The sequence below is a fragment of the Camarhynchus parvulus genome, chromosome 4A, assembly GCF_901933205.1.
Source record: "Camarhynchus parvulus chromosome 4A, STF_HiC, whole genome shotgun sequence".
NCBI lineage: Eukaryota > Metazoa > Chordata > Aves > Passeriformes > Thraupidae > Camarhynchus > Camarhynchus parvulus.
Window position 1 is genome coordinate 7,982,068 of NC_044600.1, and position 16,934 is coordinate 7,999,001.

A 16,934-nucleotide genomic window follows, 5' to 3' on the forward strand; every position below is an offset into this window, starting at 1 on the left:
GCAGCCTGGGTGTGGGCTGGGCTGCAGTGTCTCTGTATGGAGCAGGGCACGTGTCCTGCAGCTCTGGAGGGCTCACAAGGGCAGCTGGCTCTGTGTCTGCCAGGGCTCTGCCAGCCTGACAGCACAGCCTCTGTCTGTGGCCCTTGGGGACATGGGCTGAGCTGAGCAGGGGCTCCAGGGAGCTGCTGGACATGGGGTGAGCTGAGCAGGGGCTCCAGGGAGCTGTTGTGCCAGCCAGAAGGGATGGGGGGACGCAGGAACATGAGGGGCTGGGCAGGGGCTGCATTTGTGACAGGGTCAGGTAGAAAGGTCTTGGTCAGGGGAGGGAAAAGGAGTCTCCATCTCTTGGAGGGAGATGATGGTGCTGTCCAGGGTGGGCTGAATGCCCACAAAGCTGGTATTGACCCAGCTTCCAGCAGAGAACTGCTTTCCATGGCACTTTTGGGTTCCAGGAGAGTTGCACTGGACTCAGGTTTTTCTTTCCCTCTCTGCCTGGGGAGCCCTAAACTCTCCCTTTTCCTGTTGCATGATGTTGCAATTGTAGGGATGGTTTTATTTGGGGAAGCTTTGAGGTGCTTCTGTTGCCAGCAGCGTTTTGTCTGTGGGTGGGTTGAAGCCTGGAAGAGTCCATCCCCTGCAGAGCCCATCCACAGCCTCCCCTGTTTGCTGGGGGGAACAGAGTTAAACTTGACAGCCCCTTTGCGCCTGTATCCAGTGCCTGCAGCCTGAAAATGGAACAAGATGAGGCTGAGACAACTTCCTGAGCTGCTGAAACCACCCCTGACACAACTGGGTGTTCTCTGTGCTGCTGAGGCACCCAAAACTGCCCTGGGACTTCCTGCCCTGCTCTTCCCCTCTGCTCCATGGGCCTGCACTGTCACACACATATTGTCTGAAAAATCCTTGTGCCAGGATTTTTTCTCCTGAGAGGCCTCAGAAACGAAATGTAGGCAATAATTTTCAGCTGCTGTGGAATGTGGCAGGTGCATCTTTGATTGGTCTCATGTGGTTGTTTCTACTTGTTGACCAATCACAGGTCCAGCTGTGTTGGGACTCTGGTCAGTCCCAAGATTTTATTAGCATTCTTTTCTAGCCTTCTGATGAAATCCTTTCTCTTTCTTTAGTATAGTTTTAATATATAATTTCCTTTTAATATAATATATATCATAAAAATAATAAATCAGCCTTCTGAAAGGTGGAGTCAAGATTCTCATCTCTTCCCTCATCCTGGGGCCCCTGCAAACACCACCACACTGAACAAGTGTCCTGCCCTGCTCCTGGCTGTGTCCCTGCCCCAGTGGTGTGGGTGGGATGGGGTGGGAGTGCTCCCCTGCTCACTGGGGCAGTGTCTGTGCTCCTGGCTCAGCCCTTGGCTCAGCCCTGCGTGCGAGCAGCTGCCCGAGAGAAAAACAAGAGTTTGAGACAGACAGGAAAGGGAGGGGTTCTGCTTATGTGCCATTAATTGCTTTAAGATGTCCTGGAGCTGGCTATTCTGGATTTGGATGCTAAATATAAAACTGATACTACATAAATAAATGATGGAATACAAGTGACATCTGAAAAGCACTTTGGGATGTTCCAGCTAAGAACCTAAATAAATAATATTTATTATTGCCGTTGTAATTACTATTTTCCTTTTTTAGCATGCCTGTGTTACAGAATGCTTTGAGAAGTCATATCTGGCAGAAATTCAGTTATCCCATAGAAACCAGTGCCCTTTTGCCAATTTCTATCAGCTCTATTATTTTCGAAGGAGGAAGTCAAAGCTGTGACGTGTTTGCACCTCTCTCACGCTCTGCAGCAGATGCTCAGCTGGATGCAGGTGCAGTTTGGCTGACACAGAGCTGCCCTGGTCCTTGCCTCTGCCCCTGGAGGAGAAGGGCTGGGATGGAGCCAGGATGTGCCAGTTTAGAGCCAGGATGTGCCTGTGCAGGCAGGAACTCACAGGACCTCAGGGGCTGGGGACTGCAGCCCCCATGGCAGAGGGTGCTGAGCTGTCACTGTCACACAGCAGCACTTGGTGATCCTGAGGCAGGTCAGGCACAGGGACAAGGGTACTGAAAGCAAAATGCTTGTCCTGATACACAGCCCTGGGCAGGAACAGTGCTGGATCACCTCAGGTGTGTGCTCATGCCAGACAAGGGTCATGCCAGTGCTTCTCCTGCTGGCTCTGCACTTGTTCAAGGTTTTCAGAGATGATGTGTAGAGGTGAAGTGCAGCTGGGCTGGAGTGGCAGCACAGCCACTCACACTTGGGCTGTGAACTCTCACTGCTCCATTGCAATGCAGCTGTTTTCTGGGGCCTGTTTGCTTAAGTGATTATGCAAGAATCTCAAGCTTTCAGGAAAAAAAAAAAAAACAGTGTTCCTGCCCCTCGTGGCTGCAGAACTCTGCTTCAGAATAGGATCTGCTAAAGGCTGTGAAGTGTGGAGTCCATTTCTGAGTAAGTGGAAGGAAAATGAAGAGTCACGTGCTGATTATTCTGGTTTCCTGTATTTCTAAACCAACTTGTAGACACTTCAAGGCCTGAGTTCATTTTATTTGACAGGCCTAATAATGACAGCTAAATGTTTGCATGTCTACAGTGACATCTACTTTTTGACTATTTTTTCAAGCCCTCTCCAAGCTGGTGTCTCACACCAATACTGTGTCACTCTCAGGGACAGCATGTGACTGTAGGCACTTGCTTTTTCACTGGGAAGTGGGCATTGCATTGAAAAAGGAGACTTCCACCTTACAAATTACCCAGAACCCAGGTTCTGGTGCTCCCCGGGGCTGTGGGTGCAGGAGGGGAGGGCTGTGGGTCCGTGAAATGCTTTTGCACAGAACTTGGGTGGGGTGGAGGGAAGCGCAGGGGAGGGGGCTGGCTTCTGATTCAAGCTTTGGGATGGAAAGAGTGAGTCATTTCCACTGCTGATGCTTTCTTGCAGGGTGCCAAGGCTGTGCACTCATCCTCCCCTTCCCCATGAAGGCTTTTCATTTCTCTGAGAGCTCCTGGGAGGTGCAGCCATCTCTGTGCAGTGCAGGGAGGATGTGGGGCCCAGCAGCCTGTGCTGCTGGCTCTGCACTCAGAGCTGGAGCAGGGCACACTGGCACAGAGTGGGGTGGAGAGGGGATGTGTGCACTCTGAGCCAGACCCCTGTCTCATGAGAGCCCTGGCAATGATGTGCTGCTGTTCAGGAGGCTGCTGTGCTGCTGCCCGTGGAGGGCTGTGCAGAGCCTTGCTCTGAGCTCTGTGTGTGTTGGTGTTTGTGTGTGTTTGTGTGTTTGTATTTGTGTTTGTGTGTTTGTGATCTGATCACTCCCTGGCAGGCCCCTTCTCCTCACCAGTTCCTTCTTCCCTTCCTGGTTGTCCCTGGGGCTCCTCTCCTGCCTGCAGTGCCCACCTTCTCTGCCAGCCCCTCTTGGCCTCCCTGACCCCATCTCCTGCCTCTCACAGCTACACAGCCCAACCTTGGCACAATTCTTGCTTCCCATGATGTGGCCCCTGCACAGATCCATACCCAGATGGGTAAAGCCCCCATCCTCCATTCTGCCCTCTCCTGCACCACCTTGGGCCAGCTCCTGAAACCTTTCCCTCTCCATTCTTCCCCTGCTTCTCCTCTTTCTGGTGAGGTTTTCCTCCCTTACCTTTTCACAGGATGCTCTGTGTGTTTGCATGCCCACCTTACAGCCCATCCCTCTCACCTGTCCCAGGTGCAGCTGGGGTGTCTCAGTGTTTTGGTGTCTTCAGCAGAGCCAGAATTCCTGTCTGGACATTTTTCTTGTGTTTTTAAACTTCCTTCTTTCTGGCCAGTGTCAAAATAGTTTTGGCCTGCTCATACCCAGCTTTATGGACTGTTTTTCACCCTTGAGGTTTTACCATTGTGCATCTGCTGCATCCAGCTGAGTGCTGGCTTTGCAGCAGGCTCGTGGACACCAGCTCCCCATCGCCTGCTGGGAGCTGCCTCGTTGCCTCCCTGCTGATTTCTTCCCAAAATGTGGCTTTGCTGAGAAGCCCAAACCTCCTAGCATCAGCAGGGCAGCCCTGTGTTGTGGCTGCTGCCATGTGTGCTGACTCACACTGTCTCCCTGCTTGCCCTTCCTCCCTGAGCTCTGTTCCCACCTCTTCCCTTCCCTTCTTCTGGAGTTTTGAATGCCAAGTCCTTGGGGCTCAGGCTTTATTCTGGCTTTGCAGAGGTTTATGGCACTTCCACGAACATTGGATGGCCAAGCCCAGAGTTTCTGGGTTTTCATGATTCTCATGCCCAGCAGTCTGCAGTGATGACTTCTCTGAAGTGAATCTGAGCTTTTGTAAATTGAGCTCTGTAGCCTTTCTGCAAGCTGGAGTGAGAGTGTGTAATGGGATCAGATGGCAGTGCAGGAACTGGGGGTGGGAAAAGTCACAAATGTGATACTAAAAGGAAAAAGCTCTTAAAGGCCACGCAATGTGAGTTTTCCCTGACCTGATCTTTGAATCCCTGGCTGTGGAAAAGCTTTTCTGTGGATAGAAATTGCTCATTTCCATATGCCCATATGGTTTGCCAAGTGAGTTTGCTCAGTTTCCAGGCATCATTTGAATTCTCTCATGTACAGTCAGGTTTCTTGAGCAAAATAAAAAAAATGGGGACTTCTCTGCTGTTTTAGATCATGCATTGCAGTGGGGAGTGGTCTCTCTGTCCTGGAGTGTTGCCAGTCTCAGAAGTGATGTGATTTTAGCTGTGAGAGGTGTGTCCCAAGGGTAGTTGTACACCTTCATTTCCCCCTATTTTAGCTTTTCCTCTCATTTTCTGTGTATTTCACTTACTTGGCCCTTTGGTATTTAGTTTAAAATTTGGGCTTTTGTTTGGCTTTCATGTAAGTACATTTCAGGGTTGCAACAGGTCAGGCAGCAAATAGGCTGTAAAATGGGGGCTGAGTTTTGGGGAGCAGTTGTACAATCTGAGATAATGCAGTTACACACATGCATGTGATCTGTCCTCTTCCTCCTCCTCTCTTCAGCTGCTCTAAACAGCCAGCACTTTAACAATTCATCCCATTTGTGTCTCTGGCTGCTCTGGGATGTGCTGCACAGCCTGGGCAGGGCTGCATTGCTGAGGATGTGGGGACCGTCCCGAGCTGGGGCTGCTGAACGAGCAGGGTTTGCAGTGGGAGGAACAGAGGAAGGGATGGGGGGTGTGTGTGAGTGAGTGAGTGAGTGAGTGAGTGAGTGAGTGAGTGAGTGTGAGCGGGTGTGCAAGAGTGTGAGTAGTGTACAAGGGTGTGAGTAAGTGTGTGTCAGAGTCATGTGTTGGTGTCCTGGGCCTGTTCCTGGTGTTCAGAGGCAGAGCCATGTGTTGGTGTTGTGGGCCTGTTCCTGTTGTTCAGAGGCAGAGCCATGTGTTGGTGTTGTGGGCCTGTTCCTGTTGTTCAGAGGCAGAGCCGTGTGTTGGTGTTGTGGGCCTGTTCCTGGTGTTCAGAGGCAGAGCCATGTGTTGGTGTTGTGGGCCTGTTCCTGGTGTTCAGAGGCAGAGCCATGTGTTGGTGTTGTGGGCCTGTTCCTGTTGTTCAGAGGCAGAGCCATGTGTTGGTGTTGTGGGCCTGTTCCTGGTGCAGGAATCCCTCTGAGTTTCCTGTTCAATGCCAGCCAGCTCGCTCCTGCTGGGCAGTCCATACTCCAATAGAGGCTCCTGCTCTGCCTGTGCTGCTGCCCCAGTGCAGCCTCTGGACCCTGCTGGATGGGAGTTTGTGGTTTCTAAGACTCTAATTACTTTAGTGTAATAGTTTTTCCTCTGCTTTTGTAATGACTTTGGTGGGTGCCATCTGCTGTTGTGACACTGCTGGGCGGTGTGAGCCTGGTGTACACTTCAACCTTCAGGGAAACTAAGACTTTGAAATCCCATTTTCAGCTTTATCTCCAGCCTTTCTGGACTGATGGGAGTGTGTGGACTCAAAGGGTCAAAAGGGCAGCAGATATTTGGGATGGCTCCCTTCTTACCCCAGGGTCTGTTTGCAGGACCCAGCCTGCCTGGCCCCGCTAGGAGCCTGCACAGTTTAGGGTGGTGGGAGGGGTTTGTTTCCTCGATGGCAGGCAGGAGCCACATCCTTCCTTCAGCAGCTGCTTGCTGACAAACAGCTTGACCTATATCCTCTGGCTTTGCTTCAGAGACAGCAGACAGGGGATGATGTGCTGGGTGTGAGTATGGTCAGTGCTGGGCTGCAGGGGATGGACACAGGGCTGCTGTGTGCTGAGACAGGGAATTGGCCCAGCCTGGAGTAGGGAGCCCTACGACTGGATTTCTGGCAGCCCCAGAGGAGAAATGCCTGTCTGGGTGCTGCAGAACCCTTCTGGGTGCCAGTGCACATCCCTCCATCCCTGCATGTCACAGGGCCTGGCACTGCTTTGTCAGATACAGATCACAGCCTGCACCACACGTTTTTTCCAATATCATTACATCCACCAGACTAGAAAGGCTGCAGCCAGTTTTATGGATTTTTTTTTTGTATTTGTTGTAGGCAGTGCTCTATGAGTTTCCAAACATTTTGTGTGAGGATCTGGGATGCTTTGCAGCTCTTACCCTTCAGCTGTCATTGAATCCCACCAGGATGACTGCCAGGACTTTGTCTTGCTGGTCATCAGAGATATCAGATCTAGAGAAGAAATGTCATCAAAGCCCCAACTTTTTAAAGGGACAGCTTTAGAAACACAGCCCTAGTTTCAGGACCATGTTGCAAAACAAAAAAGGACTAAAAATACAGTGTGATTGGAAGGTCTGCATTCCCAAAGAGATGTGGAAGGCTCACAGAGGGACTCTAATTTACTGTCACAGCTGCTGCAGGATGAGGTGAGGGGGGCATGGTGTGAGTTCTTGGGGTCATGGCACTGCTCTAACCCACCAGGGCTGCTGAGTTTTGCCAGGGTTGCTGCAGTGAATCTGGCAGAGCTCTGTGCCTGCTCTCTGGGGCCTGCCTGCTATCCTGGGGAGGAAAAGCTTTGGGGCCCAGACCTGCAAATGGGTGTCCTGTTAATTCACATTAATTTGCAAAGCTTGGCAGACTTTGAGAAGTGCACAGTGCTGTCCTGAAATAAGACCAGTGTTTCAGATGATTAACCAAATTCAATTAAGCAATTAATGAGCATGAGACTGACTGAGAGTAAATGAGCTCCTTTTCTCTGTCTACCTGTTGGGTTTTTCAGATTCCTGTTTTTCAGATGGACTCTTTCTTTTCTTATTAAAACCCTGTACAGCTCAGGTTTTGGATGTAGAAGCAAGAAGTTCTGTGTGCAGTGGGACTGGCAGCATTTGTCACCCCATTCCCAAATCCCTCGTGGCTGAGGGAGCTCCCTGGATGCCCTGGCAGCCAGCCTGGGCTCTCTGCTCCTGACCTTTGTCTTTCTCACTGGTAATCTGAGGAGTGTGATGTTCCTTTCAGGACTGTGCAAGCAGTAAAGCAACGTTTTCAGGGAGTGATTAAGAAGGGAACTTTTTTCAGATAACTGAGTTAATTCATGCTGGATTTCTGCAGCATGGAAAGGAGACATTTTAAATGCCAAACTCTCTGAGGCAGGAGTTGTTTCATTAGTGCATCCCAGGAGCCAAGGGCACAGAACAGGCACAGGACCTTTGGCTAGGATTGGTTATGGAAGAGCAGTGCTGACTTCCTTGCTTATCTCACATGTCACAGAAAATATTGAGTTGTGTGGACTCCCAAACAAGCTGGTGTGGCCGTTTATCCAGTGGTGTTATACAATGCTGAGCTTTCAGTCCTCATTTGAGACTCAATTTTTTAAGCTGCTGGTTGTGCTGTGTTCAGCAAGAGACCTTGTACTGGTCTCCTCTTTACTCCAGTCATGGTGAGCAGTTCATCCCAGAAAAAACATTTGACTGGAGGGTAATGTTTGCTGCCCATGGGGAAGCATCTGATGTTCCTCTTCTGAGAGGGGAGAGCCCCAGCTCTCCATGTTGTCCTGCAAGGATGTCCTGTCCAGAGGCACATGGCACCACGTGCTGCTGCAGGGCCTTCATGAGCACTGTGGCAGGGCCAAGCTTCAGGATTTTGGTTGAGGTTCAAAACAAGACAAAGGTGATGGGTTCAGAATTTGGTTCCTGTTTTATTGTGACCACTCCTATACAGAGTCATTGGTTGGCTTTTGGTGTGAAGTTTGATTTTCACAATGAAGTGCTGACTCTTGCTCGTGAAACCTGACCTGAAGTCAGGCTGGGCAGCTGAGATGGCATTTGCCTGCTTCAGAAGTTGGTTTTCTCATTTTACTAAGTTCTGTTTTCTGGACTTGTTACACAGACAAAATTGGTACAATAAGGAATGTAATGAAAGTCTCCTAATAGTTTTTGTTCATGACTCCAGGGATTTTTGGAGAAGTTCCTCTTCCTTCCCTGAAATATGAGTGAGAATAAAACTGGGCTCTGGCCTTTGGCTGTGTCTGGGCTGCGATTTATGGAGAGGGCTTTCCTGTCTTTCCAGAGAGATGCTGTTCTTCCTTCCAGAGGCTGAGATTCCTGCTTTGGCAGTATTGGTAGGGTAGCTGCAGCCTTGCTCTCCTCATTCCTAGGAGAGCACAACTCTCATCTGCTCCTCAAGCAAAGCCAGCCCTGAGCTGAGCAGAGCCAGTGCAGGAGCCTTCCTGTGTTTCTGCCAAGCTGCACAGATGAGCTGCTCAAACATAAAGATGCTGGATCTTGCAGCTGTTAAAGAAAGCTATGGCCTGTCCAGGAGGCTTTCTTGCTCCATTAGGAAATTAGAGACTGTGCTCAGAGAGAGCAGCACAGTGCTTTGTTATTCCCATAGCTTATTGCTTCAAATTTAACCCTTCATCTCCCTCTCTGCAAAACATGCTCATCAATGCTTATGCAGCACAGGAGCATCAGAGTGCTGAGTAATGGGCAGTCCAGTGGTCACACAGTTTGAAATTAAGCACAAGGTGTTAGTTACTGGTTATTTTAGATGCTACATGTGTGTAATATTTTTCATAATCTGATTTTCCTGCAGGAAAAAACGAAAGTGGTGGAACCCCTGGACTATGAGAACGTGATCCTCCAGCGCAGAGTTCAGATCTACAGCGATCCCCTCCGGGACCTCCTGATATTTCCAATTGAGGATGTGTCTGTGAGTTTGCTCTGGCTCTTTCCCATGTTTGAGGCTCACTCGTCTCCTGTCCTGCTTACCTTGGAAAATTTCCACCATTAACCACATGTTAATTTTGGCTGCATTACTGACACATAAAACCAAAATGACCTACTGGTGGCTTAGGCCCACCACATTTATTTAAAGTTAATGTCAAGCCCTGAAGATGCAGTTTGTGCTGAAAAAGTGTTCTCCTTTTCCTGCAGATCTCAGTCATCGGCCGACAGAGAAGGACTGTCCAGTCAACAGTGCCAGAAGATGCTCTAAAGAAAGCTCAGAGTCTCTTTGTCAAAGAGGTAGGGACAAAGCCCATGTGACACCTGCCTTGAGCCCTTGGTGGCCCTTGGACAGGATGCTCAGCTGTAGCTCCTGATCTGCAGCATTGTGCGTTCCTTGGCTTTTCCTTTGTGGGCAGCCCTGCCCGACCTGCTGCTCAGGAGAGCTCTCACAGGTATCTCACGTACAAAGTGTCCTTGCAGTGGGTGTTTGACACAGCCAAGGTGAGTGGCTTTGCACCACCTGCCTGACCAGGAGGGGATCCACAACCTCCCTGGAGCATCTGGAGTGCTGTGGGTTTGTTGTGAAGTGCTGCTCTCCAGGACCATTCCCTTCAAGTGCAGCAGAACAAAAAGCAGTGGTCGTGTCGAGATAGATGCGCTGTGTTTCTGAGGACAGAAAACTTTTGCCTTCTGGAAAACAGTCTCCTCCCATATCACTACTCCTTTTTTAGAGCCTTGGAATGATGTAAATCCAAAATCTGTACCTGTGTGGCAGGCCAGATGCTGTGTGATTTTTGTCTCTGTGCTGAAAAGGTTCCTTATGGAATTCTGCATTGCTGCATGAAGCAAGTGAAGCAGCCTTGCCCATGCCCTTCCCGCTTGTGCTTACCTCACCCTGCAGTGTGTAACCTCTCAGATGGTGCTGGGCTTTGTTGTGCTTGCTGTAGGTCTCTGAGAGCTGTATTGTTTTCCTTTCAGTGCATTAAAACGTACAGCTCTGACTGGTTCGTGGTGAACTACAAATATGAGGAATACTCAGGAGACTTCCGGATGTTGCCATGGTAAGTGTCGTGCTCCCTTGGAATGCTGATGTGTGATCACAGGCCTGAGCAGGAGCAGCCTGCCCTTTCCCTGGTGCCTGTCCCACAAGCAAGGTTAGAGCCAGAGGTTTGTGTTGCCATGCCATTGTCCCTCCGCTGTGCCAGGGAGCTGCCCACAGTGTTGTGTGGTAAGTGCTTCACATCCCACCCACCAGTGTGTGCACATCCCCTCTGGGATGAGGACAGACTGCAGCCCAGACCCATGGCAGGATAAATAGTGTTGGCAGTGCCTGAACAGGAGCCTCATTGTGCCACTGGGCCGATGTTCCCTGTGTGCCTCACACAGGCCAAGCAGATTCTCCTTGTGCCCCAGCACAGGGAGGGTGATGTGATATTGCTGCTGGTGCTGCCAGTGCTGAGGAGTTGTGCTTGGAAACACTGGGCTGTGCCAGTGCTGTGCCAGTGCTCCCAGCTCCAGAGCTAATTGGGTTTTTCAGGCAGGCACATCCATCTCAGATTTCTGCTGGATTGTTATTTCCTGTGTGATGGCGCCTGCTCTGCTCACTGCCCACACTCTGGGCATGTCTGGACCCCTGTCCAGGCTGCTCATGTGCTGGGAGCTTGTTAAATGCTTTTCTTCTTAATTGGATGTAGTGGGTGTGTTCTGAGGGTCTCGAGGGGATATGAAGCAGCAATGGAGTCATACTGCTGATCAAATAATGTTAAATTTTTGAGTAATCTTGTAGTCTGATCTTGCTCTTTTTTGGTAAAGATGGAAGATAAACCAGAGTGCTCTTTGTTCCATAAATGCAAGTCAGCAAAAACTCTGCAGAATCAAGAGCTAACAAGAGAAAGCTAATTACAGACTGCTTGTGCCTAATTTCCATGAAATGCACTCAGAACTTAGCTTTCCCCAGCTGCAAGGAGCTGTAGGTCTCTTGCAATTTATCTTCTGTGCTCTGTAGCCTGCACTTTGGCTGCTGCTTCTGGATCCAGCATCAGCTGCTGGCTCATACAACCCTCATGTTCCATTCATTAAATATGAAAATGTGTTGTGATTTCAGCAAATCCTTTAGGCCAGACAAGATTCCAAGCCATGTGTTTGAAATTGATGAAGACTTTGAAAAGGATGAGGTAAGGAGAAAGTTGGTTTTTTTTGATTTTTTTTAATGTATTCCTGTTAAAAAAGCAGGAATACATTAAAAAGTTAATTTCACAAGGCAAAGCCAGAATTCAGTTCTTAGGAATGGTTTTCTGGTGAGTTGCTTTCTGCTGTGAAAATGGGTTCCAAAGTGAGGCAGTGATTTATTTCAAAGTATGACATGATAATCTCTTGGAGCCAGGGGTCTCCTGTGTTATCTGGAAGATTAGTCATATTTCTCATGGCTTTTTCCCTTGAAACAGAGCATCATAGGAAGAGTTAAAAAAGGAAGCCAAGTAGTCACTAAGGAAAACTCTTCATGTCCAGAACTAAAACTGGGCAGTCTGTTTTTCAACTACACTGTGATTCTGGGGTTCTCCTCTTAGAAAGTTTTGTGGTTTACCACATAATCAGATATTTTTCACCAGTCACTTCGACCCACCCTGCTGACAGTGTGTCAGTCCTGCCCTGCCCATCCTGTGCCAGTGCTGAGAAGTATTTGCACCCCTGGAACTGGCATCTTTGTGCTCAGCTGGCATCAGGGAGGATTGGCAGCCCTGGAGCTCCTCTGTGGGATGGGCTGGGGGCTCTGCCAGCAGGGACATCTCAGACCTGGTGGTTGTTTTGGATGGTGGAGATGCCATGTTTCCTGCCCATGAATATCACATGTGCTACAGAAGGATGGGCAGTGTTTTTCTGTTTCAAGTACCACGTGGAGATTAATCCATGCACGTGATGTTAGGAAGTTTTTGTTTACAGAGGGAAGGGTTTAGCCCAGCTGTTTAAAATTCCCATGGCACCAATATGTTGCTGCTGAGAAATTACAGAGGAAAAGGGAACTTTGTTGCAGAGCTGAAGATTTGGAGGGACTGTTTCATGCACATTTCTCAAATTACTGGGGTATGTCCCAGCACGCCTCAGGTCTGGACTGCAATGGCTTCTTTATAAATGGAAATGTTTTGTCAAGTTTAGCCTTAATCTTTTTTTAGCTATGTTGTTCATTTGCATTACATCAGTAACTTGAGGTGCTGCCTCTTAAAAAATATCTGCTCTGGGCTGGAGACATTGCTATGCACTGTTATCAGCATGCTTCCAGAAAAGCAAAAGGACAAAAATACTCTATCAAAATGTGAGACCTTTCTTCTTCTGGCTAGTGTCCCAAATCCTCAAACAAGAGAAGTTACTGAGGTTTGTTGTGGAAGAGTATTGCAAGTGCTTTCACAGATGTTTTGAGGTTTGTATCTTTTGGCATGGCCGTATCTAAAGGATTCTGTTACAGTTTCCTGACAGAGCATTTGCATTAGAATTGTGTAATGGAAATTCAAGTAAAAGAAATCTCTTGATAAAAAAGGTGAACCACTGTAAAGGAGAGATCATAGGTTGTTTTACCCAGGGAAATAAAGCATCAGAAAATTTACTCTGGAAGTTGGACATGAAAAGAGTGAAGCCCTCCCTTTGGATGCAGCAGGCTCTGTAAAGCAGCTCCTTCATGGCTCAGCAGGGCAGGCTGGGGCTGCCTCTGCTGCTGAGTCACTGGGAACCCCAGGGTGAGATTTTTTCATCACTTTGGGCTCTCATTTCCCTCCCTCCCCAGTGGAGGTCATAGTTAGGTGTGAGTGGAGAGCCATTCTCTCTTTCTGCGACCATGGGACAGAAGCAGGTGGAACCCATCTGGTGTGCCAAAAACAGCCTGGTTGGGTCACTTGAAACTTTGTGGTTTGGTAAATGTGAAATCAGCCAGTTAAATTTCAGTTATTTTACTGGGGTTTGGTGGTTTTTGCTGAAATTTAAAATATGAGAATGACAAAAGGAAATGACAGGAAAAGTTCAGAGTTCTGCATTTTGCAACTTCCTAAACAGACCATCTTGAAAATTTCCATCTTCCCCAAGTTTTGAAATACTGCATAAGAATCTGAGGCCTCATTGCAAAATCACTGTGCAGCTCTATCAGAATAGATGTAATCTTCCTTTTTTAAAAGGTGACTTAATCTAGCCTGTTTTACCTCTTCATTGGAAAGGAATATCCCTGATATTTTATTTTTTTTATTTTATTTTATTTTATTTTATTTTATTTTATTTTATTTTATTTTATTTTATTTATTTGTGGTAGCACTGTTTGCATAGCTGTACCTGTTGCACATGCATTCTACATGTCACTGTATTGCTGTAGTTAAAATCATATTGCTTTCCGGGGTGGACAAATCCCTTTGTCCAAGGGGAATTTCCTGTGGGAAACAGTTTACCTGACCTCTTTTTATGGTTGTTTGCTGTCTTTCAGGACTCCTCTTCCCTGTGCTCCCAGAAGGGGGGTGTGATAAAGCAGGGCTGGCTGCACAAAGCAAATGTCAACAGCACCATCACTGTTACCATGAAGGTGAGTTTGGTGCAGTTACTGATGAGTGAGGTGAAGCTCAGGCCACATCTCCAAAGCTCCCAGGAGCACAATGGCTGGGTTTGGGTTGGGATGGGATCTGCCCCTCTTGTATCCCATGGTGGGCTGGAAAACCCAGTCTGGCAGCAGTTTCTGACCCTCCCCTCCCCTCCCCAGCGTGTAAGGCTGATGCACGTTGGACCGTGACAGGCAAGCTAACCAAAAGGTGAAGCATGTTCTAGTAAAGCAAGATTGTTTTCTGGATGAGCAGCTGAGGCCCAGGAGAGGAAACAGCTGCCCTGCGAAGACAGCTTTCTGAATTTACAGTTTCCTTGCTGGTTGGAAGCATGTAGAGAGGCCAGCTTTAAAATAAAATGATAAATCTTTGCTTTTAAGGCAGGGGTGATATTACTGCAAAGATGTTAGCATTACTGACCTAAAAGCAGCAGCTACCTTGTCTCCTGTTCTCTATTCTTCATAATCCAGTGTGACATTGCTCAGATTGTGCAGAGATTTTGAGTAGTTCCACCACAGGTTTTTGCTATGGCAATGAGCCTGTCTGCAGTCCCACCATGCAGCTGCCTTGTCACAGCGCAGAGAGACCGTTGGGGAGTTTGTAAGGATATATTAAAATAATCTCAAAAAGCCTAACTGTTCCAAGGCTTGATTCAATGAGTTATGATTCCAGGGGAAATGGAACAGGACTGCTCATAGGGCTAATTTTAATCTGAGTTTTAAAATGGGCTTGGAGGTGATAGACAGAAAAGGATTTTCTGATCCTCTGCTTTTCCAACCAAGCTTAAAGCAACTTTTTTCCCTGAAACTTCTGGAGGTGGTATCACTCATACTCAAAGTAGTCAGTTGGGTCTGTTCTAGCCTGAGCCTCTGCTGGTGCTGGTCTCAGTGCCCTGCACTTCAGACCTGCCTTTCAGAGAAGTTACCTGAACTGCACTGGCTTCAGTTCAATTTATAACATCCAGGGTCTCCAGTGAAGCTCTGGTGTCAAAGTACTGAGGATCAGGAGCTGTTCTCTGAGCTATGTCTTGGAGCCAAGGGTCTCCTAAGTTATCTGGAAGATTAGTCATGTTTCTCATGGCTTTTTCCCCTTGAAACAGAGCGTCATATGAAGAGGAAAAAAAGGAAGCCAAGTAGTCACTAAGGAAAACTCTTCATGTCCAGAACTAAAACTGGGCAGTCTGTTTTTCAACTACACTGTGATTCTGGGGTTCTCCTCTTAGAAAGTTTCGTGGTTTACCACATAATCAGCAACACCTCTAAGGCACATGTGAGGAAGCTGAGGACTTTGGCCACCTTCAGCCTTGCCACCGCGTGGAGAGGCTGCTGTGGTGTGTCCTCCTTGTCAGTGCTGGTTCTCTGCTGGGCTGTTGGTGTCTCACACTGTGCTAAGCATGTGCAGAGTGAGTTCTGTGGAGAGCTGAGCCACAAGCAAACACTCACAGGGCTGCAGCTGCCACTCTTTATTTCAGAGCACCCTTTCCTGTGCAGAGAACTGCCCTGGTTTGGCTCAGCTCTCCCTCTCTGGTTTGCAGTGTGTTGGTGGCCTGGGCTACAACCACAGCACTGTCCTTCTGTCCTTCCCTGCCCAAATGCACTTCCCCAGGTCTCTAGCCCTCCCTCTGCCATCTCAGTGCTCACCAGCAGCACCTGTAGCCTGATCAGAGGGGATGTTCCCTCTGCTCACAGGTTTGGAGTATTAATTTCATCTTCTGACAGTAATTTCTGACAGCAGTGCTTGCATGGGGGGAAGATCACAGGAAAAGTGTTTGCTGTTTGATTCTGCATTTGCTTTTGATCAGAGTTCAGCAAATGCAAACTGTTTAGTATGAAATCCCATAACCACAAAGGATATCAACCCTGTAATATCTAGAGAGAGATCTGTCATGGGTTTCTGTAGCATCCACTGCCAAAATTCCTGAGATTGCTTCAGTGAAGTGCTAAATCAGTGTTTAGGCTGGATTAATGCTTCACATCCTTGGCTTTCCATGTGTCTTTATGCTCTGTTGAACTAAAGGTTTAGTTAAATCTTATAAAACTTAAAGCTCAACAGCCTGTGGAGCATCTCTACAGCTAATTATCATCCAAATGAGGCCAGAGGTTACCCTGAGAAGGGATGGGTTATGCTTCAGGGCACGAAGCTCCCTCCCAGTTCTCTGCAAGCCAGGGAGTTTACTGAACCTGTGCTGGTGTCAGTAATGACAGAAACAGGAAATTACTTGTAATCTCCCATGTGGCATGAAAAATGCTGTGTTTATTCATAGATCTTCCAGGTAGACAGAACAGTAGAAATGCTTGCAGTGCTGCTTGGCCTGGCTTCCTTCATCATTCTCCTCACACAGATACCCAGCAACAGTGAAATGCACCCTGCTCCTTACAGCATCTGGTGCTACCACAGTTGCTGCCAAAATGGTCTCCTGAATTATAGTCCAGTAGCATTTGGCTGACAAGCATGAAGAAAGGTGTTCAGAGATACTGGAGAGCTTTTTTTTTCTTCATGAAAATCAGAAGTACAAATACAGGGACAATTCTCCTGAAATTACTGCTTTTTGATGTAAGAATTGGACACTAAGCCAAAGCCAGTTCATGAAAATAAGTTTGTATAAAAAAACCCAAACCCAAAGCCACAAAAAACCCAAGCAGTTGAATGGATTGCATTGTCCCTTGGCTTGCATTTGAGTGCTAGGGATTTCCACATGTCTGTTCCTAAGTCTTCCAGACAATTGCTTTGTAAGTCTGAGGTCTGTATGAAAAAGGCTCTGGAAATACCTGCTTTAGGGTGAGATGGATCTTCAAGTAATGTGCTGATCTGAATTTACTGTGCAGCATTGCTTTGTAAAGATAAATGAGGCTGGAGCCAGCTGAGAGATGAGCTGGAAGCCCTGGGGCATTGCTTTAGATGGGCAAACTTACAATAACAACAAGGGCATTAAAATTAAAGAAGATGATGGAAATCTCTCTTTGTAAAAGCAAACCATATTCAAATGGGTGAATCTGAGCACTCCAGGGTCAGCAGTGTTTTGTGTTACAGTCTTTTCTCAAGAGCAGGGAGGGCAGATGTGGAAACCATGGTTTGTGGTGCACAGCAGAGTGAATACTTGCCTGAGCAAGAATTTGTGTTTTTACAGGTATTCAAGAGGAGGTATTTTTACTTGTCACAGCTCACAGATGGCTCCTATATTCTGAATTCCTACAAAGATGAGAAAATTTCAAAAGAATCCAAAGGCTGCATTTTCTTGGATGCTTGCAATGATGTGGTTCAGGTAG

At 47.8% G+C, this 16,934-nt stretch overlaps 1 protein-coding gene across 3 annotated transcripts in view; it reads left to right on the top strand.

The window, feature by feature from the left end:
- DOCK11 (dedicator of cytokinesis 11) overlaps nucleotides 1-16,934 on the top strand; it is a 75,636-nt gene that overhangs the window by 6,993 nt on the left and 51,709 nt on the right. For all 3 annotated transcript variants that reach the window (XM_030967508.1, XM_030967506.1, XM_030967507.1), the window contains exons 2-7: nucleotides 8,967-9,083; nucleotides 9,308-9,397; nucleotides 10,079-10,161; nucleotides 11,205-11,274; nucleotides 13,560-13,655; nucleotides 16,796-16,930. In XM_030967508.1, the coding sequence (XP_030823368.1) occupies nucleotides 8,967-9,083; nucleotides 9,308-9,397; nucleotides 10,079-10,161; nucleotides 11,205-11,274; nucleotides 13,560-13,655; nucleotides 16,796-16,930 (591 nt within the window). The remainder of the gene's footprint in view (nucleotides 1-8,966; nucleotides 9,084-9,307; nucleotides 9,398-10,078; nucleotides 10,162-11,204; nucleotides 11,275-13,559; nucleotides 13,656-16,795; nucleotides 16,931-16,934) is intronic.